General features: G+C 31.1%; 1 protein-coding gene across 1 annotated transcript; it reads left to right on the top strand.

Annotated features, from left to right (window-relative positions):
* The first annotated feature begins 3378 nt into the window (after positions 1–3378).
* LOC110639290 (kinesin-like protein KIN-14I) lies at positions 3379–9736 on the top strand. Its single transcript, XM_058144560.1, has 19 exons — positions 3379–3868; positions 4335–4501; positions 4602–4745; positions 4878–5126; positions 5221–5292; positions 5473–5541; positions 5647–5721; positions 5850–6011; positions 6092–6173; positions 6274–6369; positions 6480–6656; positions 6745–6851; positions 6945–7125; positions 7336–7495; positions 7626–7879; positions 7970–8133; positions 8278–8430; positions 8518–9050; positions 9359–9736. Exons 1-19 carry the CDS (start codon positions 3739–3741, stop codon positions 9483–9485), a joined length of 3102 nt encoding a protein of 1033 aa, XP_058000543.1. The 5' UTR covers positions 3379–3738; the 3' UTR covers positions 9486–9736.
* Positions 9737–12110: the final 2374 nt, after the last annotated feature.

Raw genomic sequence — 12110 nt, 5'->3', positions numbered from 1 at the left:
CTGCGTTAGGTCTTGGTAGCTAGGCAATTGGTGCAATAGAGACCCCCTTATCGCCAAGTCTAAATCAACCCACCAACAATACTTTAACTTCAAAATAAAGCCTTGAACTATTCCCATCCATTGAATTGAACTAGGATTCTTCATTATTTAATGTCTAAGTGTAATTTATAGTCTATGATTACTTCTTTCCGATTTAAATGTAACCATTTCTTTGGAAATTTTAAAACTTTAAAGTGCTTAGTGGATCTAATCATTTCATTTTTATTTTTTAATAACCATTTTAATTCTAATCATTCTTTATCTTATAGCATGATTAGTTTTTATTTACCTTTAAGGTATAGAAAATGGAGAAGTCTCGAGTTCGAGTATCTCCATCTATCTATTTATAAATTATTCACTTTTATAGTAAAAAAAATTAAAATGATTACCTTCCGTTGTATTGCCTATCAATTATTAACTAACCCATTGTGCCTCCATTCAATCCAATAAATAAAATTTAATTTTTTTTTATCAATTTTTAACTATTACATTGATTAAATATCTACTTAACAACATAAAAAAAAAATAATAAATAAAGAATTCAAATAAAGCTGATCTAGGCGATAATCAATTATTTTTTGGTTCGTAACAAATAAATGCAAACTTGGTCACAAAATCACAAGTCCAATAAGTGTGATAAACAAATGATTTTTGCACAACTAATTTTATGAATAACATCTAGAGGCATGTCTTGCACCCCATGCCTTTGTCCTAAATTCTAGATGTTCATATACCCTTTATCCCAAAGTATGTTAAGTATGTTTCTTGTCAAAAGCTGCAAGACACCCTTTTTCTTTGGAATGTTGATGTCTAAATCTAAAGGGACACAACTTTTTAATAATACATTGCAAACCCTAAATTTTCCCAACATTGAGTTAATTCTTGATATAGACGACTCTCCAACAGCATGTGCACAATGATCATGTTTAGTGATAAAGAAAATTTGGAGCTTGAACAAATTAAATGACACTAAAGAAAAGGTTCCCAAAAAATCTTCTATTGTGATTAGGGACATTGGTTTGAAGAAAGGGAAAGGGAGTGGTGGGTTTATTGCATATATTGAATTACCAAATGGTGGTAGACCAATTCACAATATGATCTTCATTTTCTGTGTTGTTATTACTAAAATCCTAAAGTCATATATTCAATCATTCAGTAACACTTCAATTGGTGATTTGATATTAAAGATATGTCTACTTGTTTATTTAATTTATATTCAATTTTTCCTGTTCATGTTTTCTTATGTGTAATGTTTAAATACAAATTTCATTGTGGCACAAACTCTACACATTAAGATCGAATGATAATCATCGTGATTATATAAAAAGAGTATGAATTTAATTGAGGAGATTAGTATTCTCTACCCTAAATTATGGGCTAAAAAGCACTAGTCTATCTTAAAATCCTTGGCATTAAAGGCTTATTAAAACTCAATAGTCTTATTGCAAAAGAGTTTTTGTAAAAGAAAATGGTGAGAAGCTTGTGATTTTGATGATGATTTTGTTTCATCAACATGTAGTGATAGGTCTTTAGCCTGGCCAATGGAGCCCACTTTGTTTCAATGGTTGAGATTGGTCCGACACTCCCCAATACATGCCGGCATGGTGCCCTGGGCCCCCACTTTTGGACCACTATTTCAAGGACCCACTAATTCTTTTTTTAATGTTTATTTAATCATCTTTCTAAAAATTAATTAATCATCCGAATCTAATATATATCGATCAGGTTCGGATCCAAACCACATGTTTAAATACTTATAGACGTTGGAGGGAAGGGAAGAGCTTGAATTGACAATGAAGCCTTTGGCCTATTGGCATATTTACAGCCCTACTTAGGCTGTAAATAATTAATAAAGTGAGGCTAATTATAAACCAAATGGATATTAAAATAATTAATTATGTTAAAGAATATTATTACAACAAGTAAATATTAAAAAAATAAAATACCCATCAAATTAATTAAAGGATGCATGCATGATCATTAAAAATAATTGACCTTAATTATAGAAGATCAACATTTCCAAGTAAAATTATCAAGAGAATCAAGTTAATTTAATTTTTGTTAAGTACCATAATTAAAGGTGGAAGTGTTAAAGAAAATACAAAACAAATTAAGGTGGCAATAATCATTATCATATGTCATTCAAGACCTAATTAATTTGTTTATTATTAATATATATACATATATAGAGAGGGAAAGGTTCTCTAATTATGATCGCATGCCTAGTCTATGAATGAACAAGAATCAACCACATCATTCATTAATAAAAAAAAATAAAAAATAAAATTGATTATATACTTTAAATATTAAATAAATTAAATAATTAACTTATAATCACAAAAGATGACTAGGATATTACATGTACCAATTAATTCACATTTCTGTAGGTGCCAAATTGTGACATGAAAAGGGAAAATTTGTAAATATATTTAGGTGTATAATTTAATTTATATATTTAATTAATAAAAATTAATATATAGGTGAAAGCAGCATATTTATTTATATTTCCTCATCAAATTTAATTAATTAATATCCTTTTAGAATATTTCTTGATGCATTCCTTTGATCTACTGTCTTTAAGATGATAGTGAAATTATACTTCTCGTAGAAAATGAAATTCTACTTCTACATTTTTTATTTTTCTTCTCATCGTGAGTAAATCAATTATCATAAAATATTAAAAATAAATAAATAATAAAAATAAATTCTTAATTATATATATATATATATATGATACTTCACACTTGAACTGAGGGTGATATTCAAAATGGGTAACTCACTAATGTTAAAATCATTACTTTCTTGATTCACACCTTCACTTCTAAGTCACTTATATTTATAAAATAAATAAATTAATAAAATTAAAATAAATATTTCATAAATTCTTTTTAATATCATTAAAAATTTATTTAATATTGTTATTGAAATTAATATTGTGAAGGGTTTTAAGAAAGTTAATTTAAAATTAAAACTAGTATATTTTAATTATAAAAATTTTAAAATAATTAAATAAAATTTTCAAATATTATTTCAAATAATATTCTTTTAAAAAATATTTTTTAACCTTTCAACATCAATAGATAATATAAAAGAAAAAATAAATATTTTAAAGCCTATGTTAAAAAAATAATAATATTATTAAAATAAATAAAAAGAGATTTATTTATTTATTTTTCTTTTTAAGGAAAAAAGGAGGGGGTGTTGTAAAATTAGCGCTTCAGTTGCTTTACCCGCAAAAAAATGAACCGTTTCGCTCACAAAACTGGGAGGCTCGGAACCAGGTTCGATGAGAGAGCTCTTTTCCCCTTCAACGGAGGAAGAGAGAAAGAGAAAGAAACTGAGAGAAAGTGAGAGAAAATCTTACCGAAGGCTCCATTGTCTTTCTTTCTTTCTCTCTCTATAACTCAAAAAACCTTCCATCTATACCTTCAGATAGCTCTCAACATCTACATATATCCTTTCTCTCGTCTCTAAGAGTACATATATATATATATACACACACACACACACATATAGATAGATATAGATATATGCATTTTACATATATACCTGTGAATCTTCCTGGTTTGTGTATTTTGGAGCCTTTTTTGGGCTCTTGAGGGTTAAATGGATTGTATTTGAGAAGGGATTTTCTGAAACAGGATCTTTCAAATTTTTAGAGGGTACTGTTACTGGTGCGTTTTGATTTGTTGGAGAAAAATGGCAACTGAGCAAGTATTGCCTTTCTCTGTGGTTTCTGTTGTGGAGGAAATTCTTCAACAACATGGGAATGGAACTGGGACTAGATCAAGAGAAATTGATTTGGCTTCAAGAAAAGCTGATGAAGCTTGTATGTTCTAGATAATCTTTATCTTCGTTTCTTGTTTGTCACCTTTCGCTTTGTTTCTTTTCTTTTCCTTTTTCTTTTTTTTTTTTTTTCTTTTCTTGTTCCACATTTTTTTTCCTTTTCTTGTTTCTTTCAATATCAAATATTGGGATTGTATATGCTGTTGAGTTTTCTTGATTAGGCGGTTCATTTTTTTCGATTGTGATGGCGTTTAAATTTGTGGGATTTGAGTAGTATATCTTCCATAATGTTGAGAGGATTCCACCTTTAGCCTTGAAATTGGAGTTTCTGAATGCATATTCCATATGATCATTTTAGAATGGTGTTGTTGCTTGCGTTTAGATTTTGGAGAAATTTCATTACTGGGGTTGCATGGAATATTGGAATTGTTAAATTTTGGTTGCTATAAGAAGAAGAAAAAGAAGCAGCAAAACTCATAGAAATTCATGTTGGTGCCTTTTTTTTGCAGCCCTTAGAAGGTATGAAGCAGCTGGGTGGCTTCGAAAAATGATTGGAGTTGTTGGGGGTAAAGATTTGCCTGCAGAACCCTCGGAAGAAGAATTCCTGCTTGGATTGCGAAGTGGGATAATCTTGTGCAATGTCATTAACAAGGTTCAACCTGGAGCAGTGCCAAAGGTATGATTCAACTCGGCTTTTTACTTAATTTCATTTTAAGTAACTATGCACTTGATTTTGATGAAACATTTGGTGGAATTTTTGCCTGGAATTTTGTCAGGTGGTGGAAGGCCCTTGTGATTCTGTCACGGTTCCTGATGGGGCAGCTCTATCTGCATTTCAGTACTTTGAAAATGTAAGAAACTTCCTTGTTGCTGTGGAGGAAATGGGCCTTCCAACCTTTGAAGCCTCTGATCTGGGGCAGGTAAGAGTTGAAGTTAACATTACTACATCACTAACATGGAAGGGAAAATCTTGAAAATACCTTGCCAATTTCCTATCACATAGTGAAAGTTTTCTTTCGTTTATGACATTTGTGCATTTCTTGAATTTTCAGGGAGGGAAATCTGCTCGAGTTGTGAACTGCGTATTAGCACTTAAATCATATAACGAGTGGAAACAAAATGGTGGAGTTGGAACATGGAAATATGGTGGAAGTTTAAAACCCCAACACAGTGGAACTGGGAAACCCTTCATGAGAAAAGTTACAGAACCTTTCATGAATTCCTTTTCGCGGACCACGTCTTTGCCCAGTGGTGGTGATCATTTTTCCTACGATGATCTTGGCCATGACCTCAATGAATCAGTCAGTAAGCTGAGCTTAGCTGTTTCTCGATGTTTTCTTGTGATATCAAACAAAAACAACTAAAAGCTTATTTATTTGCTTTCTAATTTTGCAGAGTGCCTCTCGTTCGTTGCACATGCTTGTGCGTGCAGTTATTTCGAATAAGAAGCAAGAAGAAATACCATATGTACTGATTCTTCTTGTTTCTTGTTAGACTCATAGACTGCTTATAGTTCTGTTAGAAGGGTACTGAACAGTAATACACAAGGAATCAAACAGAAAAAAAAAATTATTTCCAATCTGATCTGAGCCAACTTTCCAATTTTTTTTATTTTGTTTTAACTAAGGAATCATTTATGGATAACAGATTGTAGAATCTATGTTGAATAAAGTCATGGAGGAGTTTGAGCGTCGACTTGTGAGCCAACAAGAACTGGTGAGGAGCTTTGTTTCTCAAAATGTGATTAATGTGAAGTCTAATAATCTTGATGTAGAACTATTTATCTAAGAGAGTTGTTAATTATTTTTGGTAATCTGACAGATGAAAGCAACAGCAAAAGACTTGGTAGCATCTAGCCCTGGCATGTCTCTTGAAACAACATCTAGTGATATAAAGGTATGGGTTTCTTTTACATGACAGAGATCTCGGATTGGGCAATGAATTTGCATCATTTGGATTGAAATTCAGGCTTAGGTTCTGTTTTAGTTGATGATATTTTGTTTTAAATAATGCCAATGATTAAGATGGAAGAAGAAACTTCTACACCAATCAAAGCAGAAGAAGCTTCCTCAGGAATCACAGCAGAAGAATACTGCAGTCAAGAGGATGATATTCATGATGAGAAATCAAAAATTCAGCTTTTGAAGCAGCAAATGATGGTGGAACAGCAACATAAACATATTCAGGTAATCATGGTTGCATAGCACTCTAAAATCTTTGAACCTTACCAGAAATATTTAATTAGTGAACATTTTGGTGCCCGTAGGAACTGAAACATGCCCTTCACTCCACGAAAACAGGAATGCAGTTTTTGAAGATTAAGTATCAGGAGGAGTTCAACATTCTAGGTAAAGTTATTGCTCATGTGCATTTTATAAAAACAAAAAAGATTATTAGAAGAGGAATGAATCATGAACGATTATAAATTATTATCATTTTTTGTCATAGGCAAGCACTTGTATGGCCTAGCTCATGCTGCTTCAGGATACCAGAGAGTCCTTGAAGAAAACCGCAAGTTATACAATCAAGTTCAGGACCTCAAAGGTATCCATTGTTATTGGTTTAAAGTTCGAAGTTTGATTTAATGGCTCTGTTACTATTTATGTGCTAAGTTTCTCAGCTTGGTTTAATAGCAATCCAATATGTTTGATTAGGAAATATTAGAGTATACTGCCGAGTGAGACCCTTCTTGCCTGGGCAACCAAACCGTTTCAGTACTGTGGATCACATAGAAGAAGGAAACATTACAATAATCACTCCTTCAAAATATGGCAAAGAAGGAAGAAAATCATTTAATTTCAACAAAGTTTTTGGTCCCACGGCAACTCAAGGTTTTTAAGGCTTCATATTGCTCCTTTTTTCAATATGCATCCTTCTTAAAAGCATTCATCTTTATTATTTATTTTTCTGTTTTTCAAGAGGAAGTATTTGCAGACACTCAGCCTTTGATTCGGTCGGTTCTTGATGGATACAATGTTTGTATATTTGCTTATGGCCAAACAGGATCTGGGAAAACTTATACTATGGTGAGAGTATACATCATATCATAGTGCTGTAAGATGATATTTATTTATTTATTTTCCATAACATTTGTTTACTCATATCATTTAATAATCCAGAGTGGCCCGGATGAACTTACAGAGGAGAGCCAAGGTGTAAACTACAGGGCATTGAGTGATCTTTTTCTTCTGTCAGATCAAAGAAAGGAAATTATTTGCTATGAAATCTCTGTCCAAATGCTAGAGATTTACAATGAGCAAGTGAGGGATCTCCTTGCTAGTGATGGTATAAACAAAAGATATCCTTCAAGAAACTAATTTTTGTTTTGTTTTGTTTATAATAATGTGTATTATTCAATGCCCTCGAATTGGTTTCAAATAGAACTGAACAGCGAAAAAAGGATGCATATAGTCGACACAACTAATTTGGGATTAAGGTTTAAGTGTTGTTCTATTATTCATTGCCCCCTTTTGCATCCACTGCTTGTGTGTTCTTAACTCCTATATACATTAGAAATTCGCAACAGTTCTCAGAATGGGATTAATGTACCAGACGCAACCCAATTACCTGTATCATCAACAGCTGATGTCATAAATTTGATGAACCTTGGACATAGGAATCGTGCAGTGAGTGCTACAGCAATGAATGACCGGAGCAGCCGCTCTCATAGGTGCAGATAATATTCTAGCAAAAGCTTTATGTTTCAGTTGTGCTTAGTTATGCAGCAATCATAGGTGAAGCTAATAATTATTCTACCAGTTCATATTCATCAAATATTTATAGTGAACAAACATTTGCAGCTGCCTGACAGTTCATGTTCAAGGAAGAAACTTCACATCTGGAACTATGATTCGTGGTTCGATGCATCTTGTTGATCTAGCAGGAAGTGAAAGAGTTGATAAATCTGAGGTGACTGGAGATAGATTGAAGGAAGCACAACATATCAATAAATCTCTTTCTGCTTTAGGAGATGTGATTTCCTCTCTTGCTCAAAAAAGTTCTCATGTTCCCTACAGGAATAGTAAACTCACTCAACTACTCCAAGATTCCCTTGGTACGTAAGATTAACCAAACACATTCACTTTTCCTTCTCCAATTAATGCAATATCTTTCTAAGATTTTTTCTGGTCTCCATATCTATCAGGAGGGCAGGCCAAAACGCTCATGTTTGTCCACATAAGTCCTGAGCATGATGCTCTTGGTGAAACAATTAGTACACTTAAATTTGCTGAAAGGGTTGCCACAGTTGAGCTTGGTGCTGCTCGAGTTAATAAAGATAGTTCTGAGGTGAAGGAGCTAAAAGAGCAGGTCTGTTCATTTTGCATGATAAAGAACTCAACTACGTGTTTCTTTATTGTATAAGAAAGTATTAATTATGCCTAAGCCATTCTCTTAGCCCTGCTTATTGCATCCAGAAGTACAATGAACATTTTCTTTTTAATCTGCTCTCAGATTGCTAACCTTAAGGCGGCCTTAGTTAGGAAGGAGGGAGATTCAGAGCATTCGCAAAATTCTGGATGCAGCACCCCAGAAAGACTAAGAATGAAGCCAGGAACTGGAGATAGTAGTCGTAGGCAATCAATGGATAATGCTGGTAATATAGAGGTAAATTATCTGCACTGGTGGAAAATTTTGCTTATTAAGTAATGGTATTGGAGCATGAAAGTTCTGAATGCTTACGCTGGTCTTCAGGTGAGGAGCAATTCTTCATCTTCCCTGAGAAGAAGAAGCCTAGATCTCAATGATTTGCGAACAAAGTCACCTCCTTGGCCACCTGTTGGAAGTCCTGCACAGAATGAAAATGAGGAAGATAAAGAATCAGTCTCTGGTGACTGGGTAGATAAGGTGATGGTGAATAGGCATGACAATATAAAGAGTGGAGATGACGAAAACCTTCTGGGACAATGGGAACTAGACAGCAGACAATTGCCTGAGCCATTTTATCAGGGTTATGCTCAAGACCCTTCCAAGATTTACCCAGAACAACCCTTCAATAATAAAACTTCTACTGCAAATAATAAGGACAACCAAGAATTTGATGCACAGAGTCGTAGGTCTGATGTTATATCCACTGATTCTGATGAGCTTGAGGCTGGAACAAGTGATTCTTCCGAACCTGACTTGCTATGGAAATCAAATCTTCCTAGAGAGAGCAGCCTTCCTAATGGGTTGGGATCTAAGCCAAAGAAGACTAATACCAAGGCAATCAAGAGACCAGAAACCAAGTAAGTTGTTTTTCTGTAAGCTGCAGCATTGTTATGGAAACCTTTCATCTGCATTTATTTTGACACGTATGATCAGAGGTATCTTTTTAAGAGCGCGCTCACCATAATAACAGGATGCATTCAAGATCTTTGAATAGTATTGGAGTGCTTTTCAATGGAAATTGGAACTCCTAACCTTACCAACTAGATCAAACCTGGTTCCATTGCATTTTTAATGTGGAAGTGGAGTACAGAGAATGCTGCTGCTTTGTAAGAGAATTTTCTTTGTTATTACTAACCATTTTCTTTATCTTTGGTTTCTGAAGCAGGAGTTTAATTCCATCACTAATTCCTTCTCCATCAAAGAAACGCAATGGGGTTAGTCCAGTCACAAGCAAGCTTGGAAGACATCTAGTTGCTGCTGATGTGAAAAGGAAAACTGGCCATGCAAAGTGAGAATTCTACTGTGAGATGCTGAAGGAGAAGATGGCTTATGTTTTTTTTTTTTTTTTTTTTACCCTTTTTGTGTATTTACCATTACTACTTAGTTGTAGAGAGAGAGAGAGAGAGAGAGAGAGAGAGAGAGAGATGTTTTCACACTTTCAAATGGCAATAACTTCAGTTGCCTAGGCTTTCTGCGATGAAGATCATGATATTTATGAAATCCCACCTTACTGATTTCGATTTGTTCACGAGCGTGGTGTTCATCTTGTGAATTCTTTTTTACATTTTCCTTAGCAGTTGTTATAATTATAAACAGAAGTGCAATATGAAAAGGAAGGATCAAGAAATTGGATCATCAAATCTTTAATTAGTTACCCTGGAACATCCATATATTTTATTAACTTGATGAATTAATTTCAATATGCATAACATGCTGATCAAAAGGATATCCAATTTTATCGGTATATGTTTTAAGGTATATGTTTTAAATAAGGTGAGTATTCAATTAAAAGATATCTATGATTTATAACCAATAAAAAAATATATCCTTAAAAAATTTTTTTTGCCAGATTCTTATTCGAAAATTTAATCAATTCTTGAATTATACTTCTCATCTTTAAATTTATCTGATATTTATAAAGTAAATAAAATTTATATATTTATATTCTTAGAATATATTATAAATTTAATATTTAAAAGAAATCTTAAATCCTTAATTTTATATACCAATGAGAATTTTTATAAATTTTGATTCAAAATAATTTATGTATATATAAAATAATTGAATCTCACGTAATCACCGCATTAAATTTCAGCTTAGCTGGATTCTGAACCCAAATATGAGCCCATTATCACATGGCCACGTCAGTAATCGCCCTCTTCTTCTTCTTCTTTTTTTTAATTGAGGATTGGATTCGTTCATCCATAAGCAACATTGGAAGCTCTGGACACCATTTGCAGACTTGGAGATTTTATCCCCACTTTCTTTTCTTTTTTCTTCCCTGTTTTATGCCCTCTTTCTTCTCTTTTAATTACTATCATACCCTTCCTTTCCCCACCCTTTTTATCTTTTTTTTTTTTATCCCTTTTTATCAGGTAATAATATAATTTTTCTTATCCAATTAGGAAAGTCAACTAATTATTACAATATATTAACTTTACATAATAATTTATTTTTTCTAAAATTATTTACTATTATGATAAAAAAAAAAAAAAGACTTTCTGTTACATATTACATTAGTCTTAACCAACATATTATACTTTCATAACCATTGAAAAAAAAAATTTACATAATAATTTTTTAAGAAAATTGTATTTTATGTCAAATTTTTTATTTATTTTTCAAAAAATTATGTTTGAAAACATAAATTACGATTTATTATATATAATTAAATTATGATTTGTCTCCCAAAATTAAAATTTTAAAATAATTTATTCTAATGTAATGAATTTCAACTTCCATGGGATTACTAGTAATAAGTACATCCATACATGTGCAAAAAGAGAAAATATATCTTAATAATTCCACTTGATGTGCAATAATTGCTTAAATTAAAAGAAATTATACCCACCCAAAGACAATGAATAAAACCATCAATGAATAAGACCATCTTGTTGCCACCACTTATTTTTGATAAATAATTGTCTCTTTGGATTCATAATTACTCAAAAAATAAAACAAAAAACTAAAATTAGTGGGCTCATAATCTATTTGCCAGAAAAAAAATCAAAATTTTGTATTTATAATTTCAATAAAAAAATAAAAATAATATTGATTACGAAGTTATTAAAATATATTAAAATTATAATATATCTAATATAAGTTCAAACTCATATAAAAAATAATTTAATAAATATTAAATTAAATATTTATATTAAGACGTCTGTAAAATTAATTAGAGTATATATATAGAATATATAAATCTATATATAAATATTTAATCTAAAAGTTATTAAATTTATTTTTATATAAGCTCGAGTTTTTTATAATCACACCTTTAAAATTAAGTTGAAAATAAATGAATCGACTTGTGTATCTTAATTATCATATGGCACCCTAATACAAAAGAATTTATAGCTGGCTTTACCAAATGTAATTGTGATATTCAATTGCTTATCTAAATCAATTTAGATAATTTGTGCAATATGCATTATTATCATAAGTCACAATCCACCAACTTTTGCCAACCAACACACACCATTTTTCTTCTTCATCTTCATATTTCATATTTGTGAGATTAGCACATGAATTCTTCTATGTGAATTAGCATTTTCATGTTTATAAAAAGTTAAGTTCCCTTTTTAGATATTATCAAATGAATTCTCATAATTTAACAATATATGTTAAAAATTACTCATTTAAGAAAAAAAAAATTACACAATCCAACTATTATAGATTTTATTCTAATAGTTTATCATTGTATATTTAAAATATCATAGTGTATTCTTTTTAATTTTTCATTTTTAAAGGAAAATTAATAAAATATAATTCATAAATCTAATAAAGTAATTATAAACAATTAAAATTTCATATTTCATATTATTATTAAGATTAATAATATATAGCCAAAGCCAATTAGTTTGTGATTAATTAAGTTTTAATTGTTGTAATTTTATTTATTATTAATATTTAAGAAA

This window comes from Hevea brasiliensis, chromosome 3 (genome assembly GCF_030052815.1).
Source record: "Hevea brasiliensis isolate MT/VB/25A 57/8 chromosome 3, ASM3005281v1, whole genome shotgun sequence".
Taxonomy (NCBI): domain Eukaryota; kingdom Viridiplantae; phylum Streptophyta; class Magnoliopsida; order Malpighiales; family Euphorbiaceae; genus Hevea; species Hevea brasiliensis.
This window is presented reverse-complemented; position numbering and strand designations above follow the sequence as displayed.

What these genes read in the sequence shown, in the direction of transcription:
- LOC110639290 (XM_058144560.1), top strand. Translation starts at nt 3,739, where the DNA reads ATGGCAACTGAGCAAGTATTGCCTTTCTCTGTGGTTTCTGTTGTGGAG. An exon ending in AAGAAAAGCTGATGAAGCTT is followed by an intron (nt 3,869 to 4,334) that starts GTATGTTCTAGA and finishes TTTTTTTTGCAG; the next exon opens with CCCTTAGAAGGTATGAAGCA. An exon ending in AGCAACATAAACATATTCAG is followed by an intron (nt 6,012 to 6,091) that starts GTAATCATGGTT and finishes TGGTGCCCGTAG; the next exon opens with GAACTGAAACATGCCCTTCA.